This window comes from Acinonyx jubatus, chromosome E2, assembly GCF_027475565.1.
Source record: "Acinonyx jubatus isolate Ajub_Pintada_27869175 chromosome E2, VMU_Ajub_asm_v1.0, whole genome shotgun sequence".
In the NCBI taxonomy this organism is placed as follows: Eukaryota; Metazoa; Chordata; class Mammalia; order Carnivora; family Felidae; genus Acinonyx; species Acinonyx jubatus.
This window is the reverse complement of record NC_069396.1, coordinates 11,127,806-11,151,601: the sequence shown is the minus strand read 5'-3', so window position 1 is coordinate 11,151,601 and position 23,796 is coordinate 11,127,806. Positions and strand designations below refer to the sequence as shown.

Here is a 23,796-nt window from a genome sequence, read left to right as displayed (position 1 = left end):
TTTAGAAAATATCATTCACCTTTGTGAATGGCTCTTTAAAATTTGTTGTTCTCAGTCTTTGGGGCCACACTAAACTGCCTATTTTTTATCTTTTTTTTTTTTTTTTTTTTTTGCCTGCCTTTGCCCTCTGTCCTCTCCTCAACAAAATGGCGTCCGTGCGGATGCTTGCATTCTCACGTAACAATTCTGTAGATTGATGACAACGCAAGGAGACAAGTTCATCTGTCATCGGGTACAGAACTCAGCGCCATCAAGTCTCTTGTACTGGGCCGGATTTCAGGTAAGGAAAGGAACAGCCTTTCCCTAATTGTGACGCATAAAGATCAGAAGAGTCATACTGGAAACACGCGTGCACACGCATAGGCCACACACCAATTTATCATGCCGAAAGAAATCTCGTTTCGTTTTAATTATAAAGTCAGTGATAACGGAGGCAGAAACTCTACCTTCTCAGGTCTACTTTGTGTGACCCTGTGCAGGGACGTCTTGCTGAGCAAGCCCTGCCCTCTGATAGTAATGCCACTGTGCTCTCACGTAGTGAAACGTGATCCAGTTCTCACACTTCAAAAATAGAAGGAAAGGTAGAAATAACAGCCTTTGTATCAATCAGCTGCCAAATATACAAGCTGTCATCTAATGATCAAACCAGGACTAGGCCTAAAAGAGAAGGTAGGGGAGAGCAATGGCTTTTGTTCTAATTAGTAAATGTGCTTTAGGTTCTGGCTTGGGGCCTGTTTGCCTTGTTGAGATGTGGTGGTGGCAAGCCACTCTTGCCGAAACCCAGTGTCTATGCCTTGTGATTATTAGTTATATCCAACAGTTACTTCTGACTATTCTCACTGAAGTAGAAACGTACTCTTGCCATCTTAACATCAAAATATATATACATTTTCTTAAACTTGCCAACGGAGACTACACGGAAAGAGGGGCGGTAAATTTTGAAAGGGTTTTCTTTCTAGTTGCAAGTAAATTATAAAGAGGGGTGATATTTCACCTTATTTGGGAGGGTGAGGGGACTTCTTGTAGCCTGGTTTTTATTTCTTGTTGGATATTTGACAGTAACCTGCAGTATTTTGTCCCAGATAGTAAATGGAATCTTTCATTTTTTTGAACTTTGCAGCAGTTTGTACCTTGACTAATCATTCCTTATGCTGCCTGTACATAATTCAGAATCTTGAGAATGTTTGATTAAACCCATGGGTGAATGATCAAAATATTGGCCCTTGAGCGGGTTAAGAGTTAAATTTATAAATATTTATAGGCCGTCTCGGACCATGATTAGCCCCCAAAATCGTGTGCTCTCATCCTCCAAACAGGGGAAATGTGAATTGCATCGTTCTCCCTCAGTATGCTAGAGTGGACGTAAAAAATACGTGCAAAGTGCTACTTAGATATTTGGAAGCTTAACTGAAAAATTCCAAGTGAGTTTCATCATGTAAATTATGTAAATTCAACTGTAGTAATAAAAAGAATCAAAGAAATATAACAAATCTTGATCTCAGGAGCTCCTCATCTAGCAGGGTCTGAGACGAGGCATTACATAAAAATGTAAAACACAAGATAGAAAATTGTAATAGTTATGCCTAATGTTAATACAATCATAGTTTTAAGGAAATAAAATCTTCAAATTTAATGCCAGCATTGCTGATGAAAATACTTTTTGTGAGTAGAAATATGTTAAATATATTATAAAACAATTGGGAAGCTTATCTGCATTCTATTAGGAAGATTGTATTAATGACACAGTAGAATAATAACATTCGTTATATAAATATTTGTTTCCCTTTTTGTAAATGAGTAGGGAGATTAGTAGGGAATTAAAGATGTTAATGTTTTTACTCCAGAATAGCATATCATTAAAACACATCTCACTCATACTGAAAAATAAGATTAAAGTCCAAATTGAGCAGTGAACTTTATAGTCTGAATCGACTCATTCTCCTAAAAGTATAGGTAAGAATTTATTTGCCATGTGCCTAAGGTGTGGATCTTGACCAAGGACTAATGGTCTGTTTGATCATTAATTCAAAGGAATTAATGTAATTCAAAGGAAAGTAATAATTTGTGGTCAAATTTGGTGTGGTATATGAATTTACAATAAAATATATGTAGTATATTATTATATTTTAATGTAGTATATTAATTTATAGTAAAATAGACACTAAAATGGAACTATTAATTTTCCAGAGAGTTGCTCAATCTTGAAATTCCTTATTATGTTAGTCCGGGTCCTCCAACAAGCAGTTGCCAAGACAAAATTAACCATGTGACGATTTTATTCAGGGAACACTTGTAAAGTAGGAGGTGGGGAGGGAGCTGGCCAAGAGCGGCAGAGCCATCAGATGGCCACGCACGCACCTCTGCCTCCAATGAAGGAGAGAGGGAAGGAAACTCAGAAGTATCCTGGAAGTCTGTGCAATCTAAGAAGGGTTGAGCAGTCTTTGGGGAGCCCTTGGGTCAGCCAGCTATCAGAGGAGTCTCCTGTTTCCCAAGAATGAGCCTGCCTTAGGAATCCCTGCTCTGATCAGCCACCGCTGGGAGCCAGCCACAGGAAGCATGGCCTTGGCCCAAGTATAAAGATGGGTTTCAGAGCCCAGCAGCAGGGGCCTTGGTCAGTTACCCTCCTCTAATTAGAGGTCTGCAAGACACATTCTCACGGCCCCACGCTTATCAGATATATTTTTCCTTTTTGGAAGCCCCTTTGGCTCACTGATTCGTTTAGCACATACTCTGTGATCACGTGTTATATTCACGAAGAGTGCCATTCGGCAAGGTGGACATTACACCTGTCCTCACAGAGCTTATGGTTAGTGGACATACACGTAACCGTCACACAAAAGGTTCCTGTGTATCTGATTGAGTATAATGTATCCTATGTTGCTTTAGATAAAATAGTTCCAAATTACCCTCCAAATTAAAATGAGTTAAAATATTTCTATCATCTTATGATTTCTGAATATTTCTTCTAAGGGGGCAGAATATAAACATTGATCAATTATATATATATTTTTGGAGTTGTGATTTGTCTACCTTTTCAAGCCAAGAGTTAAGGAGATGACCATTCACTGCCATATTAGATGGAAACCCAGAAAGAAGGACATCTCTTCCCTCTTTCAACTTTCTCCGTTATGCATTTCTTAAATTTTGGAAGAACTATGGAGATAATTTTGGATTGTCCTGTGAACCAAGGTTACTAGTAGATACTCAAAAAGAAGGTAAATTTTAGAAACAGTACCAAACTGTAGTATGACAGCACAGAAGCCATCTCCAACTCCCTGTTACACTTAAAAGACTAAGGACTCAATAACTTTGACAATAATGCTCAGTAATAGTTGGGGGCTGTGGTGGGGAAGTCAAGGCTTTAGCCAAGCAGTTTAGTTCAGATCCTCCTACTAGCAACAGAGTACATTAAATCTGCTTTTCATGTTCATAATTCACTATAAAATTAAGCTCTGACTTCTGTATCTCAGTATTTTATATGCTATAATAGTTTTATGATTTATTTTAGTAAAAGCTGGATGATTATTTTCACTTACTCTGAGTAGTAGCTTTTGCATATTAGAGGTCTAGATCAGTAGTGATTGTTCCTCTCTTCTGAGGATACAGAGCCAGGAGGTACCTCAGATTACTGCAGTGGCGATGAGGCCAGATGTAAATAATGTCTGTCATCAGCAAGGAAAGGACAGCCACTCAGTCTCTACCGAAGAGCTGTAAGAACAATTTCCTGTGTGTCAGGAATCCTTTATGTAAAACGTGCTTCGGTGCCTAGAGGTGAGGAAAAATCAGATGACCTGAGTCCTGTTTGTGTAACTATATTGTGAGATGACACTTGAGATCGTGGTTATTTCACAAGCAAGTTTTAAAAGAGAAGTACAGCTTAGAACAGGAGAAATCTTGTTCTAAGTAAGTAAGTAAGAAATCTTAAAATTTTTTTTCTTCATCAGGTTGATTTTTGAGTATTTTAACAGTTGGAATGTCATAGACTATCTTCAGTGCATACCGTGGCTTTAACCTTCTGGAGGCTTTGTTTCCAGAGAGTTAGCAGTACCATTTTGAATTGGCCATACCTAGAAACTGGAAAACACCTTTCTCCTCGTCATAGTATGTGAGCATTGATCAAAGTTTCATGTCCCAAACCCAGAGAACACTCCTGTTGCTGAAACATGTTCTCTGATTTTAATTATGGAGCAAATGGGAGGGTAGACATTGGGATTTTGTCAGAGGCTCATGTAGTCACGAGGATGTGCTCCAGGTGGGAAGGATGAATGTGATCCTTTGACAACAAGATCACCCTCGTTGCTCTCATCTGGTAGTCAAACACAACGAAGCAGAGCTCTGCTTACACTTCAAAAAAAAAAACAAAACAAAACAATGATAAAAGTGAAAGCCACAAATCCCAAATTATGTATTTATCAGCTGCCAGATCTAGAAACCTTTGTACAGAGCAAAACCAGGATAATTTCTAAAATAAAAAAGAGAAGGCAGTTGTTTATTCCTTTCATTACTAGCCTGCTTTAAAGTGTGACTGCACCAGGAATAAGTAAACAATAAAGCCATTATCAGGGACTTAGGCTATAGTGTGAGTGACCTTATTAAAGAACAAGAATTGAAGGAAGAGAAAGAGAGGAGGAGGTTGGCCGGAGAGTGGCTGCACGAGTTTGGGGCACAAAGCAAACAGAGCAAACAGTTTCCGGCCCAGTGATGAGCTGTGGGAGCGTTCAGAGTAAGAGCAGTGAGATGTGAATTCCGTTAGTGTCATCTGTTAAGTATAATAGAGGGTTCGAGATGGTTTCCATGTCATCATAGTACAATTTAATGTCATTACCTAAAAAATTACACTCCTTGCTTGATATCTGCTAGTGATGCTTGTTAATGATGATTGGAGTTAAAAATTTGTTCCTGCGGTCCATTTCCTTTGTAAAAATGAGCGCTGGAAGACAGAGAGGAAGCCGTTTTATTTCTTTCTGGTCTTCCTTCTAAAAAGGCAGACAGTCTGATGTCATCTCTCTGTCAAGTATGTTGTTCACAGGTTGTAAGTACGGACGCCGAAGTGAATGATACCTCAATCAGCTCCTTTAAGAGAACTATTAACTTGAACATTATCCAAAAAGAGATCTCTCCAAGATGTCATTAATCAAAGGAGATATGCAGGTGTAAAGTTGTTTTGCTAAGTCATTGAGATTTCGTTGGGTCATGATTCCACACATGAAAAAAAAATCCCAATTAAGACCATTACATGATCGTGAAATCGCATAAAACCTCTCATGGGAAAATGTGCTCACATCTTGAATGATATAATTTAACCTAGTGTAAAATGACTGCAGAGTCACTGTTCAAAGGCTGAGTGAAGTTTACAGCTACTATCCATTACTTTGTTATGTCAGACATGTTATGGCGCGGGAACCGTAACAGCAGAAATTCGTCGTCCATCGTGGTATGGGAAGAACCAGACTGCCTCGAGACAGATTTGGTCCACAGCCCTCCGTAATTAATAGGCTGCATTACGTTTGTTTTTATATCCAAAGCTCATTGCCAAATCAAGTTCTGAGTTCTGTTTATGGATTGTTTTTATGTTAGAAGAGTTTTCTAAAAGCCCGAAGATGTTTTTCACTCATTCTGTGCTGAGCGGTAGCTTTGGTATATTTAGAGGCAATGACCCATTGGGATCATTGATCTCTTCTGATGCTGCAGAGCCAGGAAGTGGCTCAGATTTCTGCAGTGGAGATTTAGGCCAGATGTAAATAAAGTGTGTGGTCAGAGGGAAGAGGGTGTCTAGTCCAGCTCTTAGAAGAGCTAGAGGAACACACGTCAGTCTCGATGCTATTCTATGGAAAACCTGCTTCAAAGCCAAAGGGGTATGTAAGATAGTTTAATCAGATTATTTAAGGACCCTGTGATTTTGTAAATGTCTTACGGCACTTAAGACAAGTTATGTCGAAAGCGAAAGAGAAGTACAGGTCACCCAGAGATCTCTAACTATAAATAGCTTCTGTATTAATCAGATTTTCAAGGTGATATCTCAGAGCGGTAGGTTTGGTTGTCAAATAAATACCTTTTATGAAAAACTGCTTCCGCATCCATGTGGTATATTTGCCGTCTGCTCCGCCATTTTACTTTCCCATGAACTCTTGTCTAGGATCCTGGCCGTAATGGTATATAACGGTAAAAATGCCAGGCTCCTCCTCTGATTTATTGCACCATGTTCGGCAAGGCTTTTAATCTGATCTTCATAGATTAAAGATACTGAGATCCTTTTTAAATAAGGCCCCTCTTCATAGGTATGGCCAAACCACTTGGTTTTATTTTCTGAGGTTTTCTGTTTGTTTGTTAAGGAGAGCCACAAGAAATTCCATGAAGCACTCTTTGCAATTATTCTTCCATTTACGTCACACCTTTTCCAGAAACAGTCCTCTTACTACGTATGGAAAGGCACTTCGTACACATTTTAATTCCTCGGTACCCTCTTTTTCTTGTAGACCTTTCGTTAAAAGGTTTCTTCTCTAACAAAGCAGGAGTCATTCCATTTGTTGGAAAGTACAATTGAGGTGATTTTTTAATAGGCAGGATCACCCAAACATCTGAGTCAATAAGGATTTTTACGACCAGAAACATCCAAAACATGATTGTCTTCTCAGGGTTTGTATAAAGCAGGAGACAGTGGTGTCGGCATCTCAGGAGTCAGGTAACAGGAAAGATAGAGATTTTTGCTCGTTGGCTTTGTTAGTGCAGTTGTCGATGTCTAGCAAAGATATCTAATGCTATGTATTTCTAAGGCCAGCTTTGCTTATGAACAACATATTATAACTGTTAATTTTGCCTGGTCTCAGTTCTGGGGGGTAGGGGGTGGCTGCAAAGCCCCTGTGCTCTGCCTTCACTCCTAATTCCCACCCATTGACTCTCCTGCAAATAGGAGTTGCTGGTCCAGCCCAGCAGGCGGGGGGTGGGCATTAGAGGTTGTCAGTGAAGAGAGCCTTGGGTGACCCCGTGCGCCCTGGTTGGAAGAGTCTGGACCAGCCTGCGAGAGTCTCTGGGGAACACCCTGAATTGTGTAGATCCCTCCTCTCCACTTGGAAATGCTTGGCTTACAGAGATCTCTGGGACCCCCATGGGGAAAGGTCAGCATTGAAAACGTCACTGTACCCAATCCCCCCCTTTGCCAAAGAGGGAGTGACCTGAAACTTGAGGAGTTCCTGAGTCCTGCTGACGATGACCTGAGGTTTGAGTCCTCTCTGGCTGGAGGTTAGGGGTGCCTGGCCCGTACCCTCCCTGACGTGGGGCAGCTACATTGTCTACCTTCTCTAGATGTCAGCCGCCTAAGGAAACCAGTGACTGACAATCACCCGGCGGAGGAGAAAAACAGCTCTATTCTTAAGACTCACAACAATGAAACGGGAGAAGAAACAAAGCCACCGAATCACTCCCTATCACAATGGGCATATTCAGGGAGACGGACACCATCTGATGAGACTTAGTAAGAGCCCTTGCTTCCAACAAAGCAAAAAAAGACCTTGAGGAACTAAAAAGGTGTGACTGTTCCAGACTCAAAGTCAGGAGGAAAGAGTGATGTTTGTTGAAACGTGAACTCATCACCTAGAAGATCAAGTGACGAAGGCTTCGACTCACACAATATTAGGTCCTAAAGGATAGAAATCAGGCTGGAAAAGTAAAACAGCTTAGAGAAAATGCAGAGAAGATGTGGTGTGAATAATCAGCAGACCAATAGGATAAAGAAGAGGAAGGAGAAGCAGGTTACGACACTTGGCAGGCTAACGAAAAACCTTGTGTCTCCAGATGAGAAGGGCCCACCATATTCTATGCAAAATTCCTAACACACAGGGAATCTTGCAAAATTTAAGAAAGAAGTGATGGAGGCAGAAGATGCTGGAATAATATCTCCAGACCACTAAGGGAACAGGGCTCTGAAGAATCAACCTTAAAATAGACGCGCAAAAATCACCTAATCCATCAAGATCAATTTCTGTTCCAGACGCACTCCATCACATTTTCTAATTGATTTATTCAGAGCATTACCACTCTTCAAAATTTTCATTAGTTCCTGTTTCTATGTTTATTTTCTCTCTCTGCTGCTAGAATGTAACATGCTTGATATGCGCGGAATTTATTTCCTGTATCTGTAGCTCTTAAAACAAAAATTAATTGATTAACTGCCCACTTTATGTTTTAAGAGTTTAAAGTCTTTTATACCATAACTTGTAATTTGAAAAATGTTTTTACTTAAAGGTGTAGTTTTTAAGATTCATCTCATATCAGACTTGTACCAGAGAAGTGAATCGCATCTATTTACATTTTTCGGGGAGGGGGGAGTGTTCAAAAGATAAGATTTTTCAAAAGCCTATCGAAATTGTAATCAAGATTTTAACACTGTAGAATAAATGTGAAAAGGACTGTCCTGATTATGTTGTTTTTAATGTATATTTCTTGTTCCTTTCTTATTAAAGTAAAAAACCTCCAAAGCAAGAATGCTGCCTTTCTAAACATAAATATGCTTGAATGTATATCCATTCAAATGAGTGAATGCTGTGTGTTGGAACTAAGTTAGTTCTTGGTTTCCACACATGCACGACATGGCTTCTGTGGAACAACATAATGCCGGGGGGTTGAGGGTCTCCTGTAGGTTCAAGGAGCCAGTCTGGGTGCAGTGAGGCAGGATGGCCTGGTAGTAAGAACATGACTTTCGGAGGTAGAGCCCCTGCGCCTGAATGCCATACATCCAGAGTAATCAGGTCAGGCTCATTCGGAGCTGACGCGCCAAGAGTCTCTTCAAGAATAGTTGCTCTCCAGCCAAACAAACTAATAACAAAATGAATCAGCAGCCCTGCAGAAGATATGAACAGAGTGAAGAAAACAATGTGCCAATCAGAAAGTGGTTCATAAATAGAAGAGTCTTGTGATTTGGAGCCCAACAGGCCTGACTCCCGAGCAGAATGCCGATGGCTGTGTGGCCTCAGGCCATCACTGCAGTTCTGAACCCACGCGTCTCGCCTGTGTGACTGACTGGGATAAGATACTGGCGGCTACTGGAAGCTGTCAACACAGACGTGCGAATCCCTTAGAACGGTGCCATTGTAAGCACCCAATAAATACTAAATATCTTTTTTTTTTAAGAGACAAGAGTGTCAGATTGTGTCTGTGTCCTTGTATATGCAGTGCAGGAGACATTAGTCCTCCTTTTTTATGGTCATATTGGGTGGGGAGGTGCTATATGGTCTGGTCACATTTGAACTTTAAAACTATAGTTAGTTCCCCTGGTTTAGATTTCAGGCTCGCCACACACAAAATGTAAATATATTCTTCACTCTAAAATCATAAATTAGTATTTCGGCATTCAAGCCAACCTCTGTTCCATCATAGTCCCAGAGAAACTCAACTCTGGTTAATGTGGGGGAGGGGTTTTCTGTCTAGAGGGGCCACACATGTTTCTGCCTGAGTGACAGCAGCCCTGAAACAGGGAGTGAGGTGTGGACGCTTTCACTGCTGTGCATGAGGAATTAGGGCGACTCTAGACACTTTGGGGTGTAGCCTTCCCACCTGATAACATCTTCCCCTTGCGTGTTTGGATGGGGCCAGAGAATACCAGACGGCTTTCAGCCAGACCGAGCCGTCTGCTTGGGCAGTTAACAGGGGAACTCTAGAAGCTCCATTTTCCCTCTAGCTCCTGTGATGGTCGTGACTTACGTCTCAAAGGCTGAGCTGAATTCATTTCCAAATCGGGAAGCACTTTAATCTCTTAACATTGACTGCAAGCCCTATCACCAATCACGTTAATCATCTATTTTTAAATAACATCTCACGAACCCTCATCAGTTCAAAACCTGGCTCATCCGTCCGGAGGCTTCAATCATTTCCAGATCACCATATCATATTAAATTAGCCATACTTAAAAACTTGCTTTCGTTAACCTCAGGAGGCTCACCGGTAGTCACGGAGAGACTTAACGGATCTGACTCTTTTAATAAAGACCCAAGAAAGGGGAGTTTAGTCCACTGCATGTCTGTTGTTACTGTATTATCAGACTCAGAACATTCCATCTCTAGCCTTGCCTGTTTGCTCTTGCATGATTATTAATATTTTGGTGTTTCTTTGGATTTCCAGAGTACACTGACGTAGACCAGGAGACAGCCCTGGCCGGTGCACAGGGCTTCCTGGGCTGTCTGTCCGCGGTGCAGCTCAGCCACGTGGCCCCTCTGAAGGCCGCGCTGCAGCCTAGCCACCCGGCCCCTGTCACCGTCTCAGGACATGTGACAGAGTCCAGCTGTGTGTCCCAGGCTGGCACTGATGCTACATCAAGGGAGAGGACACACTCGTTTGCAGGTAGGGGAATGGCTCCTCCTTTGCAGTAACAAACGCACTTGTCCCCTGGGTGGTGAATCTTCTGATGCCGCTGTTGCAATGCGTTCTCAAGGTGGCCTCCCCAGATTGGTTTTGTTTAACTTCCAACCCATTTCTCTTCTAGATCCTCAGTGCCTTATCCATGTGAGCCACTGCAGTTGATGCTGCTGAGGTTAAAAAAAAAAATCACAGAGATCCCACACTGATTAGATGTTTTAAGATTTTTTTTTTCTCCCAAATTTCTTCTTTTTACTTGGCTCTATCCCTCCCTCCCACTTTTTTTTTTTTTTTTTATCCTTTTACTGCAGATCATTCTGGAACAAGAGATGACAGAGAACCCCTAGCTAATGCAATCAGAAGTGACTCTGCAGTAATTGGAGGTAACAGAAGGCGTGAATGAACTCTTCTTTGGTACTTCTCATCTCTAGGAGTGGGGAATAGTTAGCACTAGAGAAACGGTGGGGAATCCACACATATCCCCACTGCGGGACACTGGATCCTGAGGTCAATGGCGGGGGTGGTTTATTATTTATACTGGGTTGTCTTTTAGAGTCTTCTTGAATTCATGAATTCCTTGAAGATTTTCAGTATACATAATTGATCATTTCCCTGAAGTGCCACACTCATACAGTTGCTACTCTGTGTAAAACTGCGCATCATTTAACTTGAAAATGGCCTTCTACAATCCCTAAGGAATTCTGAATATATTTGGGGAGGTACTGTTTCTGTTGGCTTCTTGGATTTTGTCGTATTGTTTCCACAAGAGTTTATGTAAAAAGTAGGAAAAACCTGAGATTAACACTGGGAACATACATTTTATGTTGTGTTAATACTCAAAGAAATGGGTATTTCTGTGGTTTAGATGCTCACATCAGTGAATATAACACTTTTAGTTGCATTTTTTTTATCAAATATTAGGCCAATGGAATGAAAGTGGTTTGTAGTTATTTTAAATTGCAGAATTAACACAAAAAATTTTAAAGTATACCTTCCTGGCAATGAAACAGCATGTTCTCTGAGACACAATTTATTCAAAGCCAACCCCCAAAATATACCTTTTTCTTCCTGATGAATGATCTTCAGAAAGTAATTAATCAGATAATGGAAGTGCTAAGTGACTCACCTTTTCTCCACACTGTGCATATGAGATGAACATAAAAAATAAACAGTTATTACATTGCCAGATAATGTGATTTCACTTTAACTTGGGCAGTTTATGTGGGCTATATGTCTGGTCCGTTTTTGTTCTATTTTTTTACATCTTTACTCATTCAGACATCAACTTCCTTGAAGTCGTTAGGATTTTACTTAAACAGAGAATAGTACTAGTCATATCTTTGTGAGGATGTTAACATCCGCATTGCCATTTCAGTTGCTTTTCTTTTTATCAGATTAATGGTGTATAAATTAAAGATACATAAGATGGAATTCCCATTTAGTCATATGATAAGCAAAAAACAAACAGCAGTAAGTCACTCCGAAAGGAGTAGTTAATAACTGAGTGTCTAAAAGAAAATACATTAATATATTATTAAAAATACATTATGTGGTAAAAACTCATTTGAAGCTATAGCAATTAATGTGCTTAACATTTTAACATTTTTATTTTTTTAATGTTTTTATTTATTTTTGAGAGAGAGACAGAGTACTAGTGAGGGAGGGGCAGAGAGAGAAGGAGACACAGAATCCAAAGCAGTCTCCAGGCCCCGAGCTGTTAGCACAGAGCCCGACGCGGGGCTCAAACTCACAAACCGCGAGATCATGACTTGAGCCGAAGTCGGCCGCTCAACCGAATGAGCCGCCCAGGCGCCCCAATGTGCTTAACATTTTAAATGACGATTCCTTGTCAAAGAAATTGTCTCAGTCTCCCAATGGTGCTTTTTCCATACATTTAACTGGTATAGATATAGGGAGACACAGATTCACAGATATACATAGAGAATGACTGGACAGTCAAGCCAGTATTAGAGCACAATGCTGAATCTTTAGAATATTGTTGCTTTGGGCAAAGATCATTGTTAATATTTACAGAATATAGGAGGGGTATATTGATAAGTCATCCTCTGTTACTGTGGAATGGAAACATGTTATAGGTCATCTCTGAAATCTGTTTTGGCTCAAATACGTAGAGCTGAGAAAGACAGTGTGGAAGGTGTGTGCAGCTTGGGAACTGAGGGCCTGGGAACACGTGGTGTCTGCTTTTGCTCATTGCTCAGACAAAGCTTCAGAAGCAGAGCAGTTGATCATGGCCGTTGAAGCTCAGAAGGCCTTGTCTTGGGACCACATGCAATTTATCTGCTAAATCACAGAATATCATCCTCCAGGGTGTTTCTCCATCTGGTAGCATCGCGGTATAATTCTTCGCCCGTTGTCTCGTTACTCGTAAATTGCACCCACTGTGTAACAATAATTAATCCATTTAAAATTTTTCCAAATTGGCTAATCGCCCTATGTTCTACATTTTAGATCATCTTTTTCTTCACTTACAAACACTGAATAATGTAAGATGGGAAAATTGTTCAATAAGACTTTTTTAACCGTGACCCAGATATTACAGAGGGTTTCTGGCCAGGCTACACAGATATGGATGGTGAGAATTAGACAAAGAGAAAGCTACCTAATTTCCTCATAAAAACATTCACACAGAGCTTCAGATGGCAATGTCACAGAGCACAGTGGTTTGCCGTATTTTATTTGGTGTATCTTTTTTTTTTTTTTTTGGTATAGCAGGTTAAATCAAGGTTTTTGTTGGATGTGACAAATCCTGACATGACACCTTCCCCAAATTAAAGGAGATAAATCACATATATGAAACAAACTAGTTCCAGAGTCCCCCCATGATTATGACCATCTGGATGTCCTGTCTGGGCCACTGTAATATTAATATTTATTTTATAATTGCTGTAGCCTGGTCCCCACTATACCTCATCAGTTTTTCATATTGAAATAATTCAGAATATCTCTCTTGAAACAAGAGGCCTAAATTAAGAGGCCAGACAATAGAAATATTTATAGCGACTCAACTGATGAGAGGCAAAATATATAACAACAAATGATATTCTGATTAAAATTATTATTTATTAATATGACTAATAATAATAAAAACAACTGTATCCGTTAGTAAATTCTTCAGATTTCAAGTGCAGAATTTGGTTGCCACATTTGTGTTAGACTTATATGAGCAAGGAATTACTGTCCTTCTCAGGTAAGCCCGACCCAACCTAACATTGGCTTAGCCATTGGCAATATTATATAATTTGCTGTAGTGAATTTAATTGCCCATTAAATCATGTGCTCAGGAGTCCACTGTGATTGGTGAGAACCTTCAGTGTGTTGGCTTGGTCGGTTTCCATTAGAGTTCTATGCCCCTGACTTAAACTGGAATGAAGAATTCCTAGCTTTACAATATGACAGTTGATCCACATTGCCGTTTTCATTGTGCCTATTTTTGTCTGAAAACAACTTCATCGGTTAATACCTCCACCGTTTTCATCAGAAAAGTCTAAGTGTTAGGAAACTCTCAAACTCATGGTGACAGGCAATAGTTTTCCAAATTCTCTTTTTTATCTGAAAGCTTGACTTTTATCACTGGCGACATATATTGTCAGTTGTTTTTCTTCAAGTGACAGACTCACTTCACACATTTTAGAGAAAATATCTGCCAAATATCCAAGTCAAAACAACCATAGTTTGTCATTCATTCTTTCAAATAAAAATGGTGTTCCATGAAGCGAAAAGTAAGTAGCTGAGCTCACAAGTCAGCTGTTCACACAGGCGCTCTTCCTGGAGACAGCCATCATACTGGGAGATCCATCCAAAGTATTTTCTACCTCATTGCCCAAAATGTTAAAAAGGCTTATAGCCAAAAGGTCAGTATTTCATAAAATAAGTAATTTTTAGGGCTTCATTAAGGACACTCTTAAAATGAATCTGGCTTGCTTTTTTTTTTTCTTTTTTGTGGGATTGCCTGGCAATCTAACGCCTTCTGCCTTACGAATTCCACGACCGCTTTTACAGTTCGGTAGCCTTGCCTTAATTCGTGCTAAGGTACCAGGAATTTTACCTAACCCTGTTTTACATTAATAGTGGATATGTCAACACAATGAGAGAGGCATCTTAGAATTATTATGAAAATAGCTTTGACCCTGTGGATCTCCTCAAAGTGTCCTGAGGACCAATAGGGATTCACAGAACACGCTTTGAAGAACTACTAGCCCGATGTAACGCCAAGGTCGATAACCCTATGTTGGCATAGCTAAGAATTGTGGTATTTAAATATTTTATTTACAACCAGATGTTTCAAAATATCAATATTTCTCCTACAGAAATAATCGAAATAATCTATGTTATCTGTGTCAATATATTTCACTAGTCAGGATTATTCATATACATATATCCTGTTCCTCCTATTCAACAGTATGAGAGACTATTGAGAATCAACTGAATTACAGTGTTTAAATATTGAAGTACAAAAACACATTTAATTATTTTACAACATTACTACTATCTGTAAATTTAAAATAATAACAATTTGTGTATTAATATGCAGTGACCAACCACATGGTCTTAGAGACATGTCAGTAACATCTTGTGTTATATGTAAATGCACTAAAAATTTGAAAAATAAGTGGAAATGCACTAAATAAATCCAATATCGTATGCATGCAGAATAAATGGAGGTGAACCCCCAGGGCTGATAGAGGAACTCAGAGACAGACAGACTCGGGTATATCATGACACCTCCCGATCCAGAAATACCTGAGGTTTTGATATTTTTAATTCATACCTACTAGATGCTTGATGTATGTAGAAAACGATTTTATCATGACTTATTAAGCAACGAAGTCAGCAGGGCTTCCGTTTGGACAAAAGTTCTGACTTTGCGTTGTTTTTCTCTTCCCTCCCCAGGTCTGATAGCGGTTGTGATCTTTATCTTGCTGTGCATTGCTGCCATTGCTGTTCGCATTTATCAGCAGAAAAGGTTATACAAAAGAAATGAGGCAAAGAGGTCAGAGAATGTAGACAGTGCCGAGGCTGTTTTGAAAAGTGAGCTTAATATACAAAGTGCAGTCAATGAAAATCAGAAAGAGTACTTCTTCTGATTGGCAGCTGTGTTTTAACTTACAGTCCCGACAGTCTGTTTTAATAGCCGGGGGCTCTCAACGGACAAGAACATGTTCTTCCACTGAATGTACACGCAATTGATTTGCAGCACTGCCGTCTTGCCATATCCAGACTCGAGATGGCTCCAGGAGGCCTCATCCAGTGATGTATTTCCCATAGCAGTCGTTCTACAGAACAAGGGATGAGACACCGCTCTTAATTTCCGACCGTTCTGATAGGATCTAAAACGGAAGTTTAACTCGCTTGATGACTACGGTTTTTAAATGTGAAGACCATATCCCTGGTCTCTCCACCGTGTCGTACGTAAGTTTTGTTAGAGGTAAAAATCAAAATTGGACAATACGGACCTTGCTTTACTGGAGAACATGCTCGTGTTTGCTTTAGTGTCCCCATGGTGTTATTAATAGACCTGGAAATGCTTCTAAGATCCTGTTTGGCTGGTGTTTGCATCTTCAGTGGCCAAAAGTATATAAAACCCCTTTGCCTTTCTCTGTGTTACATTCAATACAGTTTATCAATAGTCTTGAAAGATGTTGTGTTGTCATTGGTTTGTTTTGATTGTTCTTTTTCTATTTGACTTCTCTTAATGATTTGGGATACCTTAGGTTTTGAGTGTCAGACTTCAGCTCTGAATGTAAAATTCATATGCAACCAGACTCGGAAAGTGCTTTGGTTGTCAGCGTGCAATGTCTTGCCTTTTAAAATTTTCATAATCTGCTATCATTGTTCAGTAGTGGCGGGAGGTAAGACCCTGGATAATGCCAATTTCCCAAAGAATGTGAAATGTTTGCAACTCTTCAACTTGTCAACATAAAAACCACAACTCTTAACAATGCACACATTTTATTTACAACTGTAATATCTCATATGAAACACACCTTTGGGAATATTTTCCCCAAACCTTATGCCAGTTTTCTTTATAGGTTTGTTCTTCTGTTTTTCTAAAGTTTATCACCAAATTTTCTTTGATCTCCCTTGACTGTATTCCGTGGGGAATGTTTCTTATGTATTAGAAAAAAAAAAAAAAAAAGACAGCTGGAAGTGGAGAGCTCCATTGCCCATCCTAAAACGTATACTCCTTCAGGCATACATTTTTCTGTGCCCTGACCTCCAGGACAGACTTTGTAAAATATAAGCTGCAGCCACGCCCCCCTCCCCTACTTTCTCCAAAAGCAGTTGAGTGGTTACAGAGTGCTCACTCTATGGGGTGATGGCGTATTGCATGATTTATGCTTCATCTGCCGTTCTGTCATCTCTCATTTATGGTGTCGGGGTAATTTCTCGAAAAGTACCAAAAATCAATATAACCTGCTAACTAGTGCATTCTGATTAGGGTGTATATACATACCAAGAGATCATAGAATTATCAGTGACCTTATGAAACTTGTTGCAATATTTGATTTTGAGGCAAAGCAAACAAGGTGCATGCATGTAGTTCTCTTTAAATTTCATAAGCCAGTTATATAATAAAGGCACTTTGCTGTTTATGATCACGCTGCCCGGGTGCCTGGCAAGGAACAGTTGGATCCCTTAGTTCATCCACACCAGAACAATTTGGGAATACATAAATTAATCATCTTATTTTCCTTCTCAACCTCCTTACAAAAGCTGCCTGTCTTTTCCATAGCTCTGTATCCATTTTGCTGTTTCTGTAAATGCCTGACTAAATCTTAGGATATGAATTAACATAGTAGTTTATGAAGGACCGATGTTGATGAGTGGCATACTTTCTTCTTTTTAACTGAAAGACTTGAAGAATCGAACACAGAAGTGCTAGTTTTTATTTGATGCAAAGCTGAATACAAGCATCCTAACGGCCCTGAATCTGTTAGAAGTGTTCATGTGATTTAGTAGCCACATTAACCTGGTTGGGAGTGTAGACAGGTTTATAGATGGTGAAGCCTCATGGTACTGTGTGGTCCGCACCACCAGAAGCTGCAACATGATGGCCTCACAACGCATTGATCTGTCATTTGTCATGATTTTCAGTTCCGGGTTTGTAATCTATTCTTTCTTTTTTCTTAATAAAATGCATTTTTGAAGTTAAAATGCAGGATATATTTTAAGAGACGTTGTATAAAGGTTTAAACTGAGGGAATGATACTGGATTTTCATTTTCTTAAAACAGTAAAAAGATGTGTAGATGTCCACCTCCTTTACTGGCGGTCTGTGTTTTTTAAGCCTTTTGGTACATCCCGTGATTATTATGAATTATTAACGAAACTGCATTTATCATGTATTTTCCTTTGAAATGGACACAAAAATGGCAGGAGAAAACAGAAAAAGGTTTACTGATTATAACAGGTGAGGGCAGTTGAACGACATTTAAAGTTTTGCCGGAGGCGAGCCTTTGTCAGCAACTGTTTGTTGAAACATTCTGTGTGTTTAAACGGGGCTCTATCCTTTTACTTCTCCAGAGAGCTTGGCCAGTGAGGCTGCACTGACAAACCCGATTATGTCGAAGAATACTGTGCACCCTTCTATAATATAAAAGTTTTTAAAAAGTCCCTCATCTGTGATTTCACAGGAACACAATATATAATTAACATTCTCTTTTTAAGAAGACGAACTTTCTAAATCTCATTAAATTCCAATGTGCTAATATGCAAAATAGAGTGGAGTTAATGTGGCATTGAATACTCGCCTCTATGAAATAGGGGTCATCTGTGGGAAATGACATCTTAATTTTGTGGAAGCCGTGCCACTTAAGTGGCCCTTGACCACTCTAGCAAATAGCTTCGTTTTTAAAAAATTCCATTCCCAAGGGGGCTCCTGGGTGGCTCAGTTGGTTAAGCGTCCCAGTCCTCATTTTGGCCCAGGTCCTGATCGCATGGTTCCTCTGCTGACAGCACAGAACCTGCTTGGGATTCTCTCTCTCCCTCTCTGTCTCTCTCTCCTTCTCTCTCTGTGCCCCCCCACCCCTTGTGCTTGATTTCTCTCTCTCTCAAAATAAATATTTAAAAAAAAATTATTTCTCAAGTGTCACTCTTTGAAACACATTTAATAAATTCTTTAGATGGCAAGGTAAACACCTGACAACCAAACAGACGCCAGTTATTTAAAATTGTTTATGTTGGGGCGCCTAGATGGCTCAGTCAGTTAAGCATCCAACTTTGGCTCAAGTCATGATCTCACGATTCATGGGTTCGATCCCTGTGTTGGGCTCTGTGCTGACAGCTCAGAGCCCAGAGCCTGCTTTGGATTCTCGCTCTGTCTCTCTGCCCCTCCCCAGCTCATGCTCTCTCTCTCTCTCTCTCTCTCTCTCTCTCTCTCTCAAAAATAAATAAACATTGAAAAAAACTTTTTTAATTAAAAAAAACTGTTAATGTTAAAAAATAAAACTGCCAGTTATTCTACCAGCAAAAGTGGGTGTATTCGGGAACAGCAGAGATGCAATTCGGGATAAGCAAGCTATGGCAAAATGATAGGCAAGTTGCCTGGACAAAGGAGAGGAATGCTGTTTGTAGAGGAAAGGGGGCAGGGAGGTTGGAGAGGCTGTTACCAACAAGTCCATTGGAATAAACCGGGAGTTCCAAGTGTAGGGGCTTCTCATTGGCTGAGCTGTGACTGTCTGTCATTGGCTGTGTTGCAGGAGGTATGTAGGGGGAGGTGGGGTCAGGGAAGAGGAAATCGTTTATTCCTCCTGCTGGGAATAGTGAAGTAGTTTCCCACGCAAGGTGGTCTTTTCCTCTTGGGTCTGTAATTGAGGAGGGGTAGGGCATGAGCGTGCCCTGCTGGCCTCCTGCCTCCATTCTAAATGAGGTTCCCTTTTATAAATTTTCACAAAATCCACTTTCATTAATTGGTACTATCTTTCATGTATAACGGAATCTGGGAATGGGGTCCATCAGGCAACTGGAGAGCACAGATGTGTTACTATATGATACATATTAGTGTGAACAGCTGAGTTTTACAGATGAAATATCCAGGACACAGGTATATGAGGTGGTGTCTCCAAAAGGACACGTCAGCAATGTGGAAGTGATGAAACCGTGATGGGAATTTCCTTTTGTTCCCACATGTTTCTGATCTTAGTACTTCGAAGACCTGGAGTTTTGGCAATTATTTAGTGGCATGGAAAAATTGAAGGATCTTGGTGTCCTCTTTGTCCAGAATGACCTATGCTTCTAGATCTCTCCCATATCCCTTAAAAAGAACATAGATCTTTATCTGGTAGGTCATTGCCATTGATAGATTTGGTTTTCTTTGAAAAATATTTAGTAAGCTTATGGCCCTCGACACCAGGAGAGACGATTATAACTGGAGCACTTTGTAGAGTCATGAAATACACCATACGAGCTCAACCCGATGGATCAAGGCATCAAATGTCTTCGTTATAACAGAAGAAAAGATGAAATAGACCCAACTCACGTCAACAACGTTCAGTCGATTGATTGGCTTTCTGGTCCTTGTGTTGACTATGAGATGGATCTACTAGATACGTTCAGGATGTCCTGGTGGTCGTTTATTTTTCCCAAGTTTGAGTGATGGAGAGTGGTAACGGACGAAAAAGAACAGAAGGAACGGAAGCCGACTGTCTGTGTGTTGGGGACATGTGTGAGTGAGCGTATGCATGTGTACAAGAAGGAATACCGAATGAGGAGAAAGCAAATATGAACTGTGAAACAGTCTGCACATACTTTCGCTAAGAGAGTTGGACTTTTGGTGTGGCAAGAGCTTCCCTGGGGACTGGTTTTGAAGATTTGCAAATGAAAATAAATGGGATGGAAAACAGTCTGACCCAGATTATCATGGCTTCTCCAGTGCAATAGCCTTTTAGTCTTTTCCCTATTTGTAACATTAAATTTTTTGTTAAAAAATACGTGAATATATTGAAAAAAAATGAAATAGCGTAAGAAATCTTACAAGGAAACGTAGCTCTCTGTTACCATATCGCCTCCCATCCCTCTCAGCTCTTTTAGATGCCTCTTGTGAGCTGCCCCCATCTCTTCATCACATGATGTAGCAGGCCAGCTTCCTTGGGAAGCAAACTCCAAGACCGTGGTTATCACAAAGGACATTTATTGGGGAGAATTGTTGGGATCGACATCTGCGGGGGAGGGGAGGAGGAAGGATGGGGCCCATCACCCAACCTGTGCTGCTGTCACAAGGGCTCAGCCAACCCTGATGTCCTGAGTGGGAGTGAGGGGGCTGGGCATTTACCCTCTCCTTTCAGCCAGGCACTGGCTGTTGACTGCCTGGGGAAGTGGGTAATGAACTTGGACAAACAGCTCTCTTCAGCCTCAGCAGTTCCTAAGGAAGGAGAACAAATGCTGCTCAGCATCTGGGGAAAAGAAATCGTTCAGTGCTGCCCCAGGGATCTGGGTGGCACAGCTCATCATCCCTGAGGGTTTGCCCCTGTGCTGCTCAGATCCATCATCATCTGTGTTCTGGGATCAGCTCCTTCAGGACTCTGGCGAGCCTCATTTCCTGGGAAACTTACATGAGGAAGGAGGACAGAACGAACCATATATCCTGCCCCTGCAAGTGATCTCTTGGCTGCCACTGGTACTCATTCTCTCCCTCCACTGCTGCCCGTGCAGGACTCCTTTACTAGCTAACAGCTCTGCAGAGAGTTTGAACCATTGCCTCCTATGACCTCCCCAGCTGTAGCTGCTGTTCTTTTGCACTTGCCATTAAAATTGGTCAAAGGAGTATCTAGAGGCCAAACACATTCCTCCTTGTCCCCAAAGTGTAAAAGTAGCTCTCTCTTATCACTTATCAGGGACAATTACTCCTGACATAGCCTCTCACATAACACTGCCTCAGCCAAAGATCCACGTTACAGCAGAGATGCACGGGAATGAGCACGTTTCCGTGAGACTGCTGGTCCTTTCATATCATACCTTCAGAAGGTCTCCGTAGATCCTCAACAGGTGGTGTTGGCTGATACCTTACAGGCAATAAAGACAACTCATCTCTGAAATAAGTAATGATTCCAATCAAAAGTAATCTCTGATCCTTTCAGGGTAGAAAAGATCTGATGTAGTCAACTTGCCACAAAATTGGTGTTTTTGTAGAGGGGAACCATTCTGGGGAATGGACACTGGTGTCTGTCGCTGACCACTCGACCATTCGGGAGTGGCAGTAGTTATATCAATCCTGACGAGTGGGAGCTCATGTTGCTTGATGATGCATAGCTTCCATTCGTGCCTCCACGGCTACTCTGTTCATACATCCATTGTACTGGCAGTTCCTTCAGTGGCCAGTGATTGAGGTTGGTTGATACTTAGTCATTCTGTCTGATTTGGTTGTTTAGTGATTATTTCAAGGCAGCATATGCTTTCTGGTGGGCAAAGATCTTTACATTTCATGCCCATCCCATAGTTCCGTCCATCTGCTTCTCTTTCAGACCTTCTTGTCTCTGATCTTCCCAATCTCCTTCTAGGTCCTTGACAAATTGGCCAAATTACTGCCCATAAGCCCATATATATTATATCCTTGAGCCATTTCTTTCACACAAAGTGGATAACTATGGCACCATCCAAAAGTTCTGCTCATGTGGAGGTTTCTCCTCACCACCATCTTTCTGTGGTCCTCTGACCGGAATGGTAGTGGTGTTACCTTCCATTTTCAGCCTGCACTCATATTCTAAGCTTACCCATCCATTCACCCAGTTCACACTTTTCACTTCTCTAGCAGTTGGTAATAAGGAACCATTCATGCAACTCTAAGCATATGCTGAGCAAACAGCGCTGGGGAAGAGTAGTGGATAACTTAAGGATCTGGGCAGGTGGCTTGTGCAGCTTTTTAGTGCCTACTCATGCTTGATCCCACGTACACTGCTTCCAATTTATGTTGGCTTTCTGCTGAGCCCACATAACTTGTGACTTGGTGAGTCTGAGAGAAGCCAGCGATTTTGCCCACATTTACCATCCCAATGTGAGGAACTTCCTCTCTAGCAGAGCTCAGTAGAACATCAGGAGATTTTTTAGAGAGTTGTGTATTTCTCTGCTGCAGATGACGTGGCATGGCTCTCAAACCTTGCATTTCTTCAATGTGATGTTCCCATTGGTGATGGCCAAGGAAACCTGCATAGCGTCTTTTTCCACCAATGATGCCACGTAGGGTCTGCAGGATTGTGTGGTCCAAGGGGCTGGACCTCATGTCTGTTGTTTAGACCCCACTGTAGAACCTGTTCTTATTCTGGGCCCCACTGAAAGCTGGCTGAAGCCTTACATGCTACCCAATATTTGGTCACAGCCCTATTCCCAAGTGTGGAAAATACCTCTTCTAGAACCCAGAGAAGCCTACTAGGCACTGTGCTATCTTTTTCATAGTGGGAAATGAGAGATGAAATACTTTGTTACTGACTGTGGAGAGAGGTCCCAGCATGCCTTTTTTCTGTAAAATGCAAGATAGTAAATGGGTTAAGCTTATGCCACAGACCCCTAACTCTGTCATTGTCATGTGAGAGCATCCATAGACAATGTGAAAAGAAAAAAAAAAAAAAAGTATAGCTGCATCCCAACAAAGCTATGTAAAACGTAAGAAGTAGGCTAGATTTGATGCATAGGCCATAGTTTTCTGACTTCTGCCTTAAAACACTAGATTCTTAATCATTGTGTGATTGGGTGGCCAATATAATAGACTAGTATGTTCCACAGGATGTCCAAATGACACAGGTCTCTTTGGACTATACCATGGCAGGGAGAGGAAGTGTTCATATGGCTTTTGGGGCAAGGCTGTTGTCCATTCCAGATGACTACAGAGTGCTTCTAAATCTCCATTCTGATAGGTTGGAAAAGAACACATTTTTCACATCAACATCCACATACTCTATACCTGAGACGATGTTACTCTAGCAGAAATGCCAACATCTGGTACAACAGCTGCAACTGGGGCTCCTGCAATCTACTTCCCCTCTGCCAGGGAAGGTAACATATTCACAGGTTGCAGAGGCCAGAATGTGGACAGCTTTGAGGGGCCATTAGTGTGCCTGCAACACCCCCATTTTCTGTGGTTTTCTCCATCCAAGTGGCCTGATGTCATTTATTCTAGATCCTTTTTGTTTGAACTTTTCTAGAAAGATATCTATAGTCAGGTGTCTCTTTATGGCTTTATGTGTGAAATTCCTATGAAGTAACTACCTGTCCCCATAGTTCATGAGTCGGGTACGTAATGTCTCCGCCATTCCTTTACATAATTTGTTCTTACTTTCCTTGTGTGGAAGAAATGCCAACAGCCAGTGAATCTAGCCAGAGTGGAACTCCTCCCGTGGCCCCAGCTTCCTTGCTTACCCTTCCCTCCTCCTGAGTAAAGTTTAACAGTGCTCATCACTTGATTTGCTCCTGGCTTCATATTGCCTTTGACAGTTAGGGA

At 41.0% G+C, this 23,796-nt stretch overlaps 1 protein-coding gene across 3 annotated transcripts in view; it reads left to right on the top strand.

Annotated features, from left to right (window-relative positions):
- The window catches only part of CNTNAP4 (contactin associated protein family member 4), a 252,750-nt gene extending 235,178 nt beyond the window's left edge, over window positions 1-17,572 (top strand). For 2 of the 3 annotated variants that reach the window (XM_053211174.1, XM_053211175.1), the window contains 5 exons: window positions 193-280; window positions 10,114-10,332; window positions 10,659-10,730; window positions 15,259-15,358; window positions 15,563-17,572. In XM_053211174.1, the coding sequence (XP_053067149.1) occupies window positions 193-280; window positions 10,114-10,332; window positions 10,659-10,730; window positions 15,259-15,358; window positions 15,563-15,659 (576 nt within the window). In that variant the 3' untranslated portion in view covers window positions 15,660-17,572. Of the gene's footprint in view, window positions 1-192; window positions 281-10,113; window positions 10,333-10,658; window positions 10,731-15,258; window positions 15,359-15,562 lie in introns of those variants that run through there. The other variant, XR_008293835.1, reaches the window with a different exon arrangement.
- The last annotated feature ends 6,224 nt before the right edge of the window (window positions 17,573-23,796 follow it).